We start from the raw sequence: 17,961 nt of genomic DNA, 5'->3' as shown, positions 1-17,961 counted from the left end.
GTGCATTAATTACATATCTGTATAGCTCTAAATCGTTTGGCTTTGCTCATGTTCTCTATTATTTTCATACAGGTTCTCCGTTATTTCGATTATGTCTTTACTGGAGTCTTCACTTTTGAGATGGTTATTAAAGTAAGAAACTCGCAAGAGCTTTTCACATAAATCCCCACCAACTTTTCAAAATTCCAGTGCATTTCTGCAACTCAATCTATTAATTATCTACGGCACATACCGATGACTTACACTGTTAGAAAAGGATCAAATATTTGCTAAATATTGCCCTGATGTGTCACAGTTCTAAGGGGGTCATTTATTATACTGAAATACGCCTATATTAGGCATACTGAAATACACCTTTATTAGGCGCATTTCAGGCGCATATGGCTGCACAACGGTTAGTTGAGCCGCTATCTGCAACTTCGCCCCTCTCACGGCAGGTCTAAAATTCTAGGCGAGGAAGGGGACGTGCCGGCAGGCCCATCTCATTCATCATTTTCTACTCCTATTTTAGAAAATGGAAGCTGGCTTACATTTAAGTTGGCACTGGATGCGCCTAAGTTATGGAGAGACCGGCGTCTCTTCATAACTTCAGCGGATCCACTGCCAGCTTGGGGCAGGTCTTAATAAATGTGCCCCTAAATGTTTAGTGTAATCCAACATATAATGCAGGTGCGTAACTAGAAGTGACTGCGCCCCACAGCAAATATTTGTAAGGGCCCCTCCAGCGCGCTTCGCACCTCCCTCCTCCTGTGTGAACCCCACTCTTTTGGCATAGTGTAGAGGTATACTGTATATTGTGAGGCACAGTGTAGAGGTATACTGTATAGTGCAGGGATGGCCAACCTGAGGCTCTCCAGATGTTGCAAAACTACAACTCCCAGCATGCCCAGACTGCCATCAGACTAGAGCAGGGCATGGTGGGAATTGTAGTTTTACAACAGCTGGAGAGCCTCAGGTTGGCCATGCCTGGTATAGTGTGTGGCACAGTGTAGAGGTATACTGTATATTGTGGGGGACAGTGTAGCGGTATACTGTATATTGTGCGGCACAGTGTAGAGGTATACTGTATATTGTGGGGCACAGTGTAGAGGTATACTGTATATTGTGTGGCACAGTGTAGAGGTATACTGTATATTGTGGGGCACAGTGTAGAGGTATACTGTATATTGTGTGGCACAGTGTAGAGGTATACTGTATATTGTGGGGCACAGTGTAGAGGTATACTGTATATTGTGGGGCACAGTGTAGCGGTATACTGTATATTGTGGGGCACAGTGTAGAGGTATACTGTGTGGCACAGTGTAGAGGTATATTGTGTGGCACAGTGTAGAGGTATACTGTATATTGTGTGGCACAGTGTAGAGGTATATTGTGTGGCACAGTGTAGCGGTATACTGTATATTGTGGGGCACAGTGTAGAGGTATACTTTATATTGTGTGGCACAGTGTAGCGGTATACTGTATATTGTGTGGCACAGTGTAGAGGTATACTGTATATTGTGGGGCACAGTGTAGAAGTATACTGTATATTGTGGGGCACAGTGTAGCAGTATACTGTATATTCTGTGGCAGAGTGTAGGCTATATGTGTATAACATAAACATATTTCATATGAAAACTTACAGTTACTTGGCCCTTGGGGGTCTCGGACTCCACTTCCACACTTGGCCGGGGGCTCGGCGGAGCTGATGTTGTGTTTTATCCTAATGAGAAAGATTTCATAATAAGGATTTGGAGAAGGGGCAGAGGGATAGCAGAGCAGGGAGAGGCTGGTGCTGCTACTAGGGGTCATACCATGGGGGAGTAATAAAGCCCACCATAATGCCCCCCCAGTAGTAATAATTCTCCTTATAATGTGACAGTGCAAAAATACCCCCTTGTAATGCCCCCAGTTGAGCTAATGTCCCCATAGTGCTCCCATAATGTGCCAGTATAAAATACCCATATATAGTGCCCCCAGTAAATTCCCCCATAGTGCTCCTCTCCCCCCTTCCTGCTAGTGCCCCCATTAATGTACCAGTATAAAATGCCCCATATATAGTGCCCCAGTAGATGCCCCTCAGTGTCCGGCCTCTGATAGGCTGCCGGCCTAGTGTCCCCCATAATGCCCCCAATAATGTGCTAGTAAGTGTCCCCATAGATGCCCCGCCATCATGTGCCAGTATCAAGTGCCTCTCTCCTCCCCCCCACATGTTCCAGTATCATAGTGCCATCTCCCCCCCCATGTGCCAGTATCAAGTGCCTCTCTCCTTCCCACCCCCCATGTGCCAGTATCATAGTGCCAAACCCCCACATGTGCCAGTATCAAATGCCTCCGTCATAGGGTCTCAATACCGGAAAAAAAACGCTTAAGTTTTGCCCCCATTCATTGTCAATGGGGACAAAACGTAACTGAACAGAAAGGAATGCTCCAAAATGCATTCTGTTCCGTTCTCATACCGGAGAGCAAACTGCAGCATGCTGCGGTTTGCTTTCCGTCCTGGGATGCGAAGCAAGACGGATCCATCATGACCCACAATGCAAGTCAATGGGGGCAGATCCATTTTCTCTGACACAATCTGACCCAATAGAAAACGGATCCGACCCCCATTGACTTTCAATGTAGGTTTATGACGGATCCGTCTTGGCTATGCTAAAGATAATACAACCAGATCCATTCATAACAATGTATTATCAGTAACGGAAGCGTTTTTGCTGAACCCTGCTTGATCCAGCAAAAACGCTAGTGTGAAAGTAAATGTGCAATTACTAATGGTGATTCCCATTTGCAGTAGCTCCATAGGTAAAATGCCATGATTTACTTTATTAAAGGAGCACTCCCACAAAAATGTTTATTCTCTGACCTGTTAGAAAGAGACAGGATGTAAATTGTGGTGAAGGTAATCTTCTTACCAGGTGACTATATTTGTGAGTTATAACCTCCCTTCTGATCTTCAGCTGTGTCACGTGACCAACACTCTGATCTCCAATAAACACAGGCGAGGAAGTCGGCTACTTCTCTATTCATTCCTATGAGGATAAAAAAGAGGCTCATATAGGAATACATAGAGAAACTGGCTTCCTGTCCACACATAAGATGCCACAGCTGAGGATCAGAAGGTAGGTTATAACTCAGAATTACAGTCACTAGGTAAGAAAATGATCATCACTACAGTTTACATCAGAGAATAACATTTTTTGTGGTAGTGCTTCTTTAACCTTTACCTAATTCTTATACATTTGCCTTCTCTGCAGATGATAGATCAAGGTTTAATTCTACATGACGGCTCATATTTCCGTGACCTCTGGAATATCTTGGATTTTGTGGTAGTAGTGGGGGCCCTAGTGGCTTTCGCCTTGGCGTAAGTACTTCAACCCACCATAATGTCTGGTTATTATAGAGTTTATATGGCATTATGAGCAATTCTCATGGAGTACTTTCTCTCACTTTCTGTCTGCCATCTTTCCTCATTTCTTGGAACACTCAGGAATGTCTTGGGGTAAATATATGCTTGTATTGTGAAGAATTAACCCATTTATGTCCACATACAACATTATAGATGAACATTGTCTGGTGATATGCTTCCGTCATGTCATTGTAACCCTATGAAAAACATATTCTCACTTTGTCAGAAATTATGCAATGGTTTAAAGCAGAACAAAGCCTGATTTTCTTACATTTCTACCCACACAATAGTACATTTCATTCTGCAGGTCCTTTCTGTGTAGCAGGGGGATTGCAGACTATGTCATTGCATTGTGTCTGATGTACAGGGTGGGCCATTTATATGGATATGGATACACCTTAATAAAATGGGAATGGTTGGTGATATTAACTTCCTGTTTGTAGCACATTAGTATATGTGAGGGGAGAAACTTTTCAAGATGGGTGGTGATCATGGCGGCCATTTTGAAGTCAGCCATTCTGAATCCAACTTTTGTTTCTTCAATAGGAAGAGGGTCATGTGACACATCAAACTTATTGGGAATTTCACAAGATAAACAATGGTGTGCTTAGTTTTAACGTAACTTTATTCTTTCATGAGTTATTTACAAGTTTCTGACCACTTATAAAATGTGTTTAATGTGCTGCCCATTGTGTTGGATTGTCAATGCAACCCTCTTCTCCCACTCTTCACACACTGATAGCAACACCACAGGAGAAATGCTAGCACCGGCTTCCAGTATCCGTAGTTTCAGGTGCTGCACATCTCGAATCTTCACAGCATAGACAATTGCCTTCAGATGACCCCAAAGATCAAAGTCTAAGGGGGTCAGATCGGGAGACCTTGGGGGCCCTTCAACTGGCCCACGACGTCACCAGACATCAACACAATTTCTATCTGCTCCGCACGTGTTAACCTCGGCAACATGTCAATGGCTGTAAACAAAGAGAAACTTGTAAATAACTCATGAAATAATAAAGTTACTGTTAAAACCAATCACACCATTGTTTTTCTTATGAAATTCCCAATAAGTCTGATGTGTCACATTACCCTCTTCCTCTTGAAAAAACAAAAGTTGGATTCAAAATGGCCGACTTCAAAATGGCTGCCATGGTCACCACCCATCTTGAAAAGTTTCCCCCCTCACATATACTAATGTGCCACAAACAGGAAGTTAATATCACCAACCATTCCCATTTTATTAGGGTGTATCCAAATAAATGGCCCACCCTGTAGATCTTTCTGGAAGTCATCATGCCTGGATTTATCATTCTTTCCTTTCCATTAGTTTATAATGTACTTGCGGTGCATCTCCTAGGACTAACAAAGGCCGGGACATCAAGACAATTAAATCTTTGCGCGTTCTCCGAGTGCTGCGTCCGCTCAAAACCATCAAACGTCTCCCAAAGCTGAAGGTAACAAGAAAACGAGTGTATCAACAAAAGGATTTAAGGAATTACTTATCAAAGCCTTGCAGCTTCAAAGCCAGTGCAGAGCGGGTGTCCTGAGATAGATTATTTTAAATGGGAAGCTTTTCCAGTAGTAAGTGTGCCTTTGTAACTGTGCTTGAACTGTAAACTGGGATACTTGAATTCCAGTGACCACAGGAGGCTATTATCAGGACTGGTGGAGGTGACCCTTCTTTATGGTGACTAATGCACAGTATGGGATATGCTAACTTCTAGGGTTTTGCTGTGAGAATTGGATTTGTCCCGGTAAACATAGATCCACAATGGAAAATGCTATTTAAATGGACCATAAGCCTAAAATTTGTACCTATTTTCTATAGTTTCATTGAATATTTTGTCTCCAAGTTGTCTTTAAAGGGTGGGAAGTTGCAGGAAAATTACTAGTGGTGGAGATCCTGCCTGAGCTACTGCAAAAATCAGAAAATGACCTCTATGGGAAGTTATTGTGGTCATGCTCTGTGACATGCAAAGGTCACTGTGCAGTGAGGGGGAGGAGCAGTTACCTATTTTCAGTGGCGTGGTCCTGTTTTATTTGCCTCCAACTTTGCAATAAATGTCTTAGCTATCATTGTAATCTTGTCTGTGATGGCAATGAGATGACTGCCGAGCCTGGCCCCACACAAGCTGCAAAGTGATCTATACAGAACAAAAAGTGTCAGTTTATAGTATTTCATATTTTTTTCTCAGTAAAATGACATGGAAAATTTAAAAGACCAACTTTCAACAATGTAATTTAAACAATTTATTTTCAATTATTTTTTGACAGAGCAAAAATACTCCCCCCCCCCTCCAATGCCTGGGCACCTCATATAGGTTATACTTACCCTTCTCCCGCATCGCTCCTGATCCCCGCACGGCTGCCGCTGCATCTCCCTGTCTCGGCAACAGGGGTCAGCCAATAGCAGGCCATGACAGGCACAGACAAGCCTCCCTAGCGTAACCTCGTCACCATCACGACCTGCTATTTGCTGAACCCCCCCGTTGCGTGGATCAAAACTTCAGCAGCTGTGGCCGTGTGGTGATCAAGAGCAATGCGGGTGTCGGGGAGCGGAGTAACTATAACCTATATGAGGTGCTCGGGCATTGGTGGGGGGTCACCCCTTTGGGGCTGGCCATACGCTCTTGGTGGCTGTCAGTAAGCAGGTATCTTTCTCAAAGTCACATACATGCACAATCTTAGTTCAGACATGTGTTCTGAATGAGGTGAGCAATAGTGGCTTTCACACAGCTTTCCCAAATTAATAAAAGGCTAAGGTTGAGGCCACATCCAGACAAAACATCCACCACATTGGCTACATCCACCAGTGAAGCCAATGACCATGAGATTTTGCAGTAAAATCGTACGACTGTTGCTCAAGGCATGGTGGGTGGCATTTCAACCACCTGTGGCATCAGTCTACGGACCCCACCTTTAACAGAGCATTTAAAAGTTGACAGCTAAGTGACAACTCAACCCTTATATTCTGTATTTCGTGTGTATATAAGTTTACAGTTGTATGTAAAAGGCTGGTAACAATATCGTCACTTTAGTCTTTTACTATTGCATGCGAAAACTGACTTTGTGATCTTCTCCCCAGGCAGTGTTTGATTGTGTGGTTAACTCTTTGAAGAATGTCTTTAATATCCTCATCGTGTACAAACTCTTCATGTTTATATTCGCCGTCATTGCTGTTCAACTTTTCAAGGGCAAGTTCTTCTACTGCACAGACAGCTCAAAGGATACAGAGAAAGAATGCATGTACGTCTTGAGAATTAATGTGTCTCTGGGGATATGTTCCTCGCTCACAATGCAGCCAGAAATGCACAAGGAAATTCATATGCATAATTCTTACATCAATGGATCATTCTATTACTGCCTGTCTACTGCACATCATGACAAGGGCAGACCATAGACATCATTCATGTTTCAAAGTAAAACACAAGAGTGAGGCTACAGGTCACAATTTTTATAGTCTTAAAAAGGACCTGCAACCTCTCCTGACATGTTTGTTTAGGTAACTACATGCATTCCCCTTGTAATAACAATTCTGGAACATTTATATTTATGACTATTAGGGGGTCGAATATTAAGCTGAAATACACCTATATTAGGCATATTTCAGGTGCAGATTGCGGCGCAATCTGCGACCTCTCCCCGCTCATACCAGGTCTAAAATAGTGGGCAGGGAAGTGGATGGTTGCCTGTTTCAGGCATAGAAAAAGTTTCAAATGTAAGACAGCAAAGAAGCTGTCTTACATTTAGAACTGGCAGAGGATTCGTCGAAGTTATAAAGAGGCCGGCGCCTTTTCATAACTTCGACGGAACCACTGCCAGCTTAGTTGTTTTAGATGCTGATCTTAATAAATGTGCCCTTTAATTCTTAAATGTCACAAACTTTTCATACAACTTTACATAAATCAATAGTACAAATGACCACAAAAAAGTTTGTAATATGTCTCATCAGAGAGAAATGTTTAGTTCTCTTGTTATCAACTGTTTACCTCTCCCCCCCTTACTTGTTGCTTTTCTGTTTGAAATATGTGTTGAATCTGTCTCGAGTCACAGAGGGATCATATTAGACATGCACAGTGCTGCCCATAATTATTCATACCCCTGGCAAATTTTGACTTAAAGTTACTTTTATTCAACCAGCAAGTAATTTTTTGACGGGAAATGACATAGGTGTCTCCCAAAAGATGATAAGACGATGTACAAGAGGCATTATTGTGGAAAAAGAAACATTTCTCAGCTTTTATTTACATTTGAGCAAAAAGTGTCCAGTCCAAAATTATTCATACCCTTCTCAATAATCAATAGAAAAGCCTTTATTGGCTATTACAGCAATCAAACGCTTCCTATAATTGCAGACCAGATTTTTGCATGTCTCCACGGGTATTTTTGCCCATTCATCTTTAGCAATGAGCTCCAAATCTTTCAGGTTGGAGGGTCTTCTTGCCATCACCCTGATCTTTAGCTCCCTCCACAGATTCTCAATTGGATTCAAGTCTGGACTCTGGCTGGGCCACTTCAAAATGTTAATGTTGTTTTTTTGCTGTGTGTTTTGGGTCATTGTCATGCTGAAATGTCCACTGGTGCCGAAGGCCAAGTCTCTCTGCAGACTGCCTGATGTCGTTGAGAATCTTCATGTATTGCTCTTTTTTCATGGTGCCATTTACTGTGATTAGGTTCCCTGGTCCATTGGCTGAAAAACACCCCCAAAGCATTAGGTTCCCACCACCATGTTTGACAGTGGGGATGGTGTTCTTTGGGTTGAAGGCTTCTCCTTTTTTACGCCAAATGAAGGAAACATCATTGTAACCAAAAAGTTAAATTTTTGTTTCATCTGACCATAACTCAGAAGACCAGAAGTCTTCTTCTTTGTCCAGATGAGCTTTTGCAAAGGCCAAGCGAGCTTTTGTGTGCCTTATCTGCATCCGTGGAACCCAGCAGTGTGCAGTGTCCGTTGGATTGTCTGCCTTGAGACATTGCCACCAGCAGAGCCCAGATTCACCAGGATGGCCTTGGTGATCCTTGGATTCTTTTTCACCTCTCTAACTATCCTCCTGGCCAGCACAGGTGTCACTGTGCGTTTGATTGCTGTAATAGCCAATAAAGGTTTTTCTATTGATTATTGAGAAGGGTATGAATAATTTTGGACTGGACACTTTTTGCTCAAATGTAAATAAAAGCTGAGAAATGTTTTTTATTCCACAATAATGCCTCTTGTACATCGTCTTATTATCTTTTGGGACATGCCTATGTCATTTCCCGTCAAAAAATTACTTGCTGGTTGAATAAAAGTAACTTTAAGTCAAAATTTCCCAGGGGTAGGAATAATTATGGCAGCACTGTAAATACAAGTCTAGGAGAGGGGAGGAGAAGCAGTGAGCAGGATCATGAGAGACAGGTGACTCAAGGAGACAAACTAAAGGAACTGCAAGCTACATAGGAAATGAATATCTCAGCAGAAGTGCTATATTCAGTACCTTGTTTAATGTCATCCATGTTTTGGGGCTTCCTAGGGCTTGTTATAAATCAGTAGACAGTTAGGAAGAAGATTCTCCTCTACTTTCTGTGTGTAGTAGATGGCAGCTGGTGTCCACCCACAAGATATAGGAGAACTGCAAACTAGACATTCACCATACTCAGAAAAAAAATGCTAAAAAAATGCCAGATACAAATCATGTAGTGGTCATAGATACTGTTATTCCTCATGCACACACACTGTACTATTAATTAATGCAGAGTTTGTTGGAAGGCTAGTTACGCTTTAAGTTAAGAATGAATTGCTAGCAGTTTACAATCAAATGGTTGTTACCAGTTGCGGGGGTGTCTGTGCACAGTCTGACACTGGCCTGACACTGGCAGCACTGATTGGATAGTATCAGACTGTGCAGGGACCCACTCCCAACTAGTAACACTCATCTGGACCTTCATTGCAAACTGCTAACAATTCATTCATAAATTCTAATAGGAATAATATAGGAATGGCACATCATAGAGTCATAAAGATAGATGCTCCAAAATGTTTATTACAAGTGGGGGTGTAAATAGTAACTAAAACAGACATGTCAGGAGACAGGTCCTCGTTAAGTAACTCAGTAGCAGACTTCATATGCTGTATGCCTGCCAATAGGCAACTTCATATGGAAACTGCATGCGGTAGGTAAATCTATTGATGAACCTATGGTGTGAATTTAATTTGCAACATACTGTATACATATTTTCTTCTCATACCTGTGGGAAGGCCACATACACGGACTCATGTGCCATCACATGGCTCCTTCTTGAGGCACTTTCTATGTAATGAATGCAGTGTAATATAGCAAAACTGATAACATTTGAGGCACAAAGAGATACAGCTATGAGAACCTTATTATGTGTATTATTATGAATTCTCAGATTCGGGAACAATATAGGCTTGACAAGGCTTAGATAAAATACCAAGAGCATTTCATTTTCCCCATTAAAAACATGATTTTATTAATTTAATTTAGAAATGACCAACAGTTATTACAGGGATCCAATAAATATGCTGGCGAAACCAGCAAGGCTGTACATACACATACATATGTGATAATACACTACACAACCTGATGAAGATCACGCAAAACTCGCAATGAGGTGGCCGCGATTCCATCATTACAGGGTGATATTTGGAATGTTAGACCCGTTATTAACAGCTACACTTTTACATATAGATGTTACTTATGTTAGTATATGGGGCAGATGAGAGTTTAGTTATTAATTTACATAGCACATAATACCAAAAGGATGCTAATGCTGGGTGTATAATCCGCCATGTTATCACTAGCCACATAATCACGTTGACGACTATTTATTGTAATTGTTTTGTGTAGTGTGTTATCACATATGTATGTACAGCCCTGCTGGTTTCGCCGGCATATTTATTAGATCCATGTAATAACCGTTGGTAATTTTTTTAATTTAATCATGTTTTTAATGGGAAACATTAAAAGCTCTTGGTATTCTTTCTGCTTATATGGTTGATATTTGAGCTGTTCTAGTTATGATGATGGATAAATATAGAATAGGACTTTTTGGTTACATACATTTAGGTACATAAAACGTTTACTAAACTATGATAGAATACAGATATACAAAAGATAACATGAAGAGAAAAGCACGTAACGGTTACCTAAAGCCGTGAACAAATGAACAAGCTCCCAATCGACCAGCTCCCAATTTGGCATCTGGCCAATGCCCATATGATACAAAGAGATGTGTTGATAGCAAGACACATCTTACCCTGATGTCCTCAATGGAGCTGAAGGTCTTGGTTACATGCCTAGATGTTTTATGAAGCCCCTCCTAAATGCGTGTACATTTACTTCAGACCTCAGAAACATGGCCTGGTACCTGGTATTTACAAAATAACTTATTCTACATAACCTATCAACCTTGTTCATTAAAGAATACTACCCCTGATTGTTCAACAGGAAACCACCTTGGCGCCACTGGGCTTCTCAAAAAAACAAATAAACAATTCTATGCACTGTATGTTGAACTAACAAGAGGTTCTTTCATAAGGATCATCTCTTGAACTTGATCTTCTCTTTGAAATTCTACTCTCGTCGACATTGTCTTTTCATTAAAGGCAATGGCGTCAGCAGTTGATGCCCATCTCATTAAAGGGTTCCCCAACACTCACAAGTATAAGTCCATTCTCCATTTATTGTGAACTTTTCTGGTTTTCAGCCGCTCTTGCTGTAAAAACAAACAAAAAAAACAAGAACAAAACAAAAAAGCAGTCTTTGTAACTTTGTCTAGGACAGTCTCTTACTCCTTTTTCCTCCATGTTAATGTACGAGGTGATTATAGGTGTAATTATAACCTTAAGTATACGTTTCAGAGCCTCTTTTCAGTGGTTGTTAACTTGGGCAGCACCTAGGCGCTGCTGCGGTTGTCAGGTCCTGGGCTCTGTTACATAGCTGATACAGCCTACACTTACCTGGTACCAATAACCAACTACATTACAAGGAATTAAAGGGAGAGAACCACTAGAATAAACCTTGCCACATACATGGATCCATTACAGTTGTATAGATGAGGCTTAAAAGAAACATATTTTAGTATAAGTTATCCAAATATATCTGCTATTTATGCTAAAAGATTAGAAATGCAAATTAATAAAATATAAAAGCAATGTTTAAAGGGAATGTGTCCGCATGAGTCCACCAACTTCTAACACCACTACATAGATCCTGTGGAATTAAGTTTAAATAATTCCAGTCATCAATCATTCCATGGAAAACAGAGAAGTTAAAGTTTTGATAACTCATGCAACACATGCAAATGAACAACAAAGTGCATGCTGGGCATTCCTGAAACCGGAAGGTGTCCTAACTTTTCAACTGTAAATCCTTCTTAACCCCTCTCTTCTGCTGTTGATTGATTTGGCTGAAAGTGTGCACTGGGGAACTGGTACAGTAGTAATACCTTCCTGTTGCGGGTTCCATTGATGTAGTGCACATGCATCACTCCCAGACTGGTATTAGACTTGAATGTAAAGCAGCTTAGAGGGATCCATGGGCGTTACATCAGTGAAGCCGTTGTCCACAGAAGAGAAAGACAGTGTACACTCCTAGCAATGTAAGTTGGCAGCAGAGGGGAAGATTTAGGAGGGGGGGGGTTACAGCTGAAGAGCCAAACACTTTTCAATTTCAAGTAGCACAAACCTGTAATGTAATATGTGGTCCTTACATAGGGCAGCATGGTAAAACTAATCCACTTTAAACTTGAATACTGTAAGGTCATATTAATATATAATTATAATAAATAGATAACTATAAAGTGGTGGATAGTGGGCTATCAGAACTTTAGAAGTGTTGTCAAGTAGTAGTATTTTTTAATATATGGCTCACATTGGGTTAAAAATAAAAGAAGCCATACTCAACCTCATCGATTCCCAGCTGCTACTGATCTGATGCTGTTTTGGTCCCTATTGCTCTCCACTTCCTGGCCCCATCTTGACATGCAGGAAGTGATTCTTTTCACTGGTAGAAGGTGAAATGACTCCAGACATTTGTAGGTCAAGACATAGACAGTAGAAAAGGTATAAACTGTAAAAAGATTTTCAGAACTGTTGTGAGACCCCAAAGGCCAACTCTCAAGATTGGGAATGCTTAACAGCTTGTGTCTTTTATTCTTTAGAGGAAGTTACATAGACCATGAGAAAAACAAGATGGAAGTAAAAAGGAGAGAGTGGAAGAGACATGATTTCCACTATGACAATATCATATGGGCGCTGCTTACGCTCTTCACAGTGTCTACTGGGGAGGGTTGGCCTCAGTGAGTATTTTTCACACAAACATAATTCTGAATATTGCACACTGATGAAGAATTACATTTCTGTGGGGGGCATATTTTGTTTTTTTTAGAGTTCTTCAGCATTCAGTGGATGTGACTGAAGAAGATAGGGGCCCAAGTCGGAGCAACCGCATGGAGATGTCCATTTTTTATGTCGTCTATTTTGTAGTCTTCCCCTTTTTTTTCGTCAATATATTTGTGGCTCTTATTATCATTACCTTTCAAGAACAAGGAGATAAAATGATGGAGGAATGCCGGCTCGAAAAGAATGAGGTGAGGCTTATATTAGGATTTTTAATGCTTTATTGCTGTCTACTACAATATGGTTACATAGGTAGTTTTTCACACTTAGACGTTGAGCTCAAAAAGCTTTTTTATGTCTACAAAAAATCTAATCAATCGCTATAACATATGAAAATTCTCCCCAAAGTACAGAGACACTTGAAGGCATTATGATGCCATAAAGAGGGGCCATTTTGTTGGACTTGAAACACTCTTACATGGACAGGCATATGAGGCTATGTCATATTGCATTTCTACTGATTGGGAAATACCTGGTGACCTACAATTTCCCCAGTCTGATATCAGCAGTGACTCATATAAGAAAGGGACTGTCTTTGACTTCAGTGAGATTTATTATTCCATGAGTTGACATCAGTTACATTGCTTTCCACCGATATTCAACTTATTAGAAAAATATGGGAAATCCGTTAAATTTATCGGGATCTATTAGACTTTGATTTATAATGGATCTAAGGATGAGCAAACTGGTTATACCGGTTCTTGATTCAGTACAACCTTCTCAAAAAATTCTGATTCACACAAAACAAAATTTATTTGTTGTTCATTTCAGGTGAGACAGAGACTGACTAGTATACAAATGTCTGTTTCTTGCCAATATATATGCATTATCATTGTGCTCTTAACATACAAAGGAATGTGCTTAGTGATGAAGTAATTTGTCATGAATCAAAATTATTTATGAATATTGACAAAGCAGCCGAATCTCATTTTTCATAACTTCACTGACTACTAATCTGCTGGCATCAGATGGGTTTAGGAAAGCTAATATATTTCCCAGAAACCCAGAGAGCCATCATCTGGCCTACAATACTGCACACATGTACTGTACTTGGCATACTATTGGCTTTCCATAATTAGAAAGACTACTCCTTAGACAAGGCATATATACAGTATTGTCGAGAAACACACATTCTCATACTAGGCTTTCATTCTTGCTGGTTTGTGACAAATTGATTCTTACCTGACCTGAATTTTTTTTTAAAAAATTCAAACTTTAAATGAATTAGGAGATGCATTTGAGTTTGTTGATATAACAGATGGTACAGTACCGTATGTAAGTCAAATTGTAATGATGCACATAAAACTATGACTGCTGAAAAGACTTCAATACGATCAGAAGTTAATTATATTCTGTATACTGAGAAATGTTTGACCTTGTTTCGTAGAGAGCCTGCATAGACTTTGCTATAAGTGCCAAGCCTCTCACCCGCTACATGCCACAGAATCGCCATACCTTCCAGTACCGCGTGTGGCATTTTGTAGTCTCCCCATCATTTGAATACACCATTATGGCTATGATTGCCCTAAACACTGTGATACTTATGATGAAGGTAAGAATATAATTAAGGTTATTTTTGTACTTCATACTTTTGATGAAATGTCCAGTTGTCAAGCTCTAGTGTGGGAGGGAAAGGAGAAAGGAAATAAGGCCTGAAAACTAGGGAAGGAAGATGGACACCTCCTAGTGAAAACCCTAACCATAGCTCTGACTGACTACCAGTATAAACAGACCCCAGACGTACAAACCGGATTCCAAAAAAATTGGGACACTAATCAAATTGTGAATAAAAACTGAATGCAATGATGTGGAGATGGCAAATGTCAATATTATATTTGTAATAGAACGTAGATGACAGATCAAACGTTTAATCCGAGTAAATGTATCATTTTAAAGGAAAAATACGTTGATTCAAATTATCACGGTGTCAACAAATCCCAAAAAAGTTGGGACAAGTAGCAATAAGAGGCTGGAAAAAGTAAATTTGAGCATAATGAAGAGCTGGAAGACCAATGAACACTAATTAGGTCAATTGGCAACATGATTGGGTATAAAAAGAGCTTCTCAGAGTGGCAGTGTCTCTCAGAAGCCAAGATGGGTAGAGGATCACCAATTCCCACAATGTTGCGCAGAAAGATAGTGGAGCAATATCAGAAAGGTGTTACCCAGCGAAAAATTGCAAAGACTTTGCATCTATCATCATCAACTGTGCATAACATCATCCGAAGATTCAGAGAATCTGGAACAATCTCTGTGCGTAAGGGACAAGGCCGTAAAACCATATTGGATGCCCGTGATCTCCGGGCCCTTAAACGACACTGCACCACAAACAGGAATGCTACTGTAAAGGAAATCACAGAATGGGCTCAGGAATACTTCCAGAAACCATTGTCAGTGAACACAATCCACCGTGCCATCCGCCGTTGCCAGCTGAAACTCTACAGTGCAAAGAAGAAGCCATTTCTAAGCAAGATCCACAAGCTCAGGCGTTTTCACTGGGCCAGGGATGATTTAAAATGGAGTGTGGCAAAATGGAAGACTGTTCTGTGGTCAGACGAGTCACGATTCGAAGTTCTTTTTGGAAATCTGGGACGCCATGTCATCCGGACCAAAGAGGACAAGGACAACCCAAGTTGTTATCAACGCTCAGTTCAGAAGCCTGCATCTCTGATGGTATGGGGTTGCATGAGTGTGTGTGGCATGGGCAGCTTGCATGTCTGGAAAGGCACCATCAATGCAGAAAAATATATTCAGGTTCTAGAACAACATATGCTCCCATCCAGACGTCATCTCTTTCAGGGAAGACCCTGCATTTTTCAACAAGATAATGCCAGACCACATTCTGCATCAATCACAACATCATGGCTGCGTAGGAGAAGAATCCGGGTACTGAAATGGCCAGTCTGCAGTCCAGATCTTTCACCTATAGAGAACATTTGGCGCATCATAAAGAGGAAGGTGCAACAAAGAAGGCCCAAGATGATTGAACAGTTAGAGGCCTGTATTAGACAAGAATGGGAGAGCATTCCTATTTCTAAACTTGAGAAACTGGTCTCCTCGGTCCCCAGACGTCTGTTGAGTGTTGTAAGAAGAAGGGGAGATGCCACACAGTGGTGAAAATGGCCTTGTCCCAACTTTTTGGGTATTGTTGGCACCATGAAATTCTGATTCAACATATTTTTCCCTTAAAATGGTACATTTTCTCAGTTTAAACTTTTGTTCCGTGATTTATGTTCTATTCTGAATAAAATATTAGAAGTTGGCACCTCCACATCATTGCATTCAGTTTTTATTCACGATTTGTATAGTGTCCCAACTTTTTTGGAATCCGGTTTGTAGGTGAGTTCATACACAGGAATACCTAAAGTCCTATCTAACCCTAAAGGACCCTGGCACTAATGACAGGAATGAGACAACCTGTTCCTTCAAAAAGAAGGATGAATGGGAGTCTCCCTAAGGCCTAATACAAAACGACAAGGAAATTCAACACACAGAAAAGCCAAAATACAAAGGGAAAGGTAACACTTAACTTCCAAGGAGCTATGGCAGCACCAGGAACTCAGCCGAAATCCAAACACCAGCTATCCACAGGTGCAACTGAAGCTATAAATCGCACAGCATAGTGGGAGAAACCATTATAAATAGGGAAAGTTAAATGACTACAATAGCAACACCTGGAGGTTAAGGGTTTGGCCAGTACCAGAAACAACACAGACGCCTATTGATCCACAAGATAAACATGTCAAATCAAACCACATGTTGCCAGTTTCAAATATCTCCTGCCACTGACTGTCGCGGGGACGTCTGTATGTCTCGGTACGTCTGTGACACCAGTAAGCCATGACATTGCAGTAAAAGAAAAAGTATCATGTTTACTTTAGCTTCTAACGTGCTAAGCTTCTATATTGGCATATTCATTTCCATCACTGGATAATTCACATAGATAAGACTAAGGGTACTTTCACACTAGCGGCAAGGAACTCCGGCAGGCTGTTCCGGCAGGTGAACAGCCTGTCGGATCCGTGCTGCCACTAGTGCAATGGGGCCGGAGCGGTAGTCCGGGGGCACGCATGCACTAGCCGCAACACGGATCCGACAGGCTGTTCACCTGCCGGAACAGCCTGCTGGAGTTCCTTGCCGCTAGTGTGAAACTAGCCTAATATTGCCTTAAATGTTTCAACCGTTTGAATATCAAAAAAAGTTGATTCTTATGCAGATTTATCAAAAATAAATTGCCAGTCTTATGAAAAATTCATGTAGATAACTGGGAGCGACCGAAAGGAGGAAAGAAACTCCTGTTCTGCTGAAGGTGTTCGTGTCGAGGGAGGGCTCCTTTTATTCTAAGGTTAGGTGGTGTGTTCTTTATTCATGGATGGCCAGCGTAAGGATAGACCATCAAATTCTGGAGACGTTCAGTAAAACTTTTCTTTTAAAACTTGGGTTGGGTCTTGGGTTTATGTACATTGTGAATAAAATGCATTTAACGGCAGAGAGGGCCAAGGTTACTTAACAAGAAATAGGACAACTGTCATGTCACATGTTAAATTCAGCATGTACTGTAATCATGTTTCCATGTAATAACAGCTGCGATATCACTAATGAAAAACATACAAAATATGGCTTTTTAAGAAAAGAAAAAGAAAGGAGATGGATTCAAAACGTGATCGTTTTTATTTTCATTTATTTCGATTTAAGTTTTTATCTTATTTCTGATTATTTTTTCAATACTGTTCATAATTCTACTCTCAATCCCTTGAGCCCAGGGGAAACACGTTTTCTGATGTATGTATATTGAAAAAAATATCAGAAATTGGTGCAAACTTAATCTTACTCCCTGTTACCTCCCCCTTCAACCAAATTACAAGTTTAAAGGTGTCCAGCAGATAGAATCTGTATATCGAAGTAATCTGATACTTGGAGCAAAATCCAAGCACCAATGTTCATTCACAATACTTGTGAGCAGGTCACCTTTTTCAGTTGAGGCCGAGATATGTCAAATGCAGTTCAATGTAAGATTATGCACTTTGGATGAGAGAACCATTTTGAAAACAAAACCTTATATGGTTAAACACTTAGAAAACCAATGCTGAAATGGGCTTGAAGGTAGTGATGAAAACCCAGCTTTAATAACCAATGCCAGGGAGCTGCTGCTAAGACAAATAAAATCATGGGATGC

At 40.8% G+C, this 17,961-nt stretch overlaps 1 protein-coding gene across 1 annotated transcript in view; it reads left to right on the top strand.

Annotated features, from left to right (window-relative positions):
- Positions 1 to 17,961, top strand: part of CACNA1E (calcium voltage-gated channel subunit alpha1 E) — a 611,438-nt gene that overhangs the window by 510,713 nt on the left and 82,764 nt on the right. The window contains 8 exon segments of the mRNA XM_044301096.1: positions 73 to 132; positions 3,234 to 3,340; positions 3,467 to 3,478; positions 4,743 to 4,839; positions 6,471 to 6,631; positions 12,548 to 12,685; positions 12,775 to 12,976; positions 14,173 to 14,337. Of these exon segments, the coding sequence (XP_044157031.1) occupies positions 73 to 132; positions 3,234 to 3,340; positions 3,467 to 3,478; positions 4,743 to 4,839; positions 6,471 to 6,631; positions 12,548 to 12,685; positions 12,775 to 12,976; positions 14,173 to 14,337 (942 nt within the window).

Source organism: Bufo gargarizans, chromosome 7 (genome assembly GCF_014858855.1).
Source record: "Bufo gargarizans isolate SCDJY-AF-19 chromosome 7, ASM1485885v1, whole genome shotgun sequence".
In the NCBI taxonomy this organism is placed as follows: Eukaryota; Metazoa; Chordata; class Amphibia; order Anura; family Bufonidae; genus Bufo; species Bufo gargarizans.
This window is presented reverse-complemented; position numbering and strand designations above follow the sequence as displayed.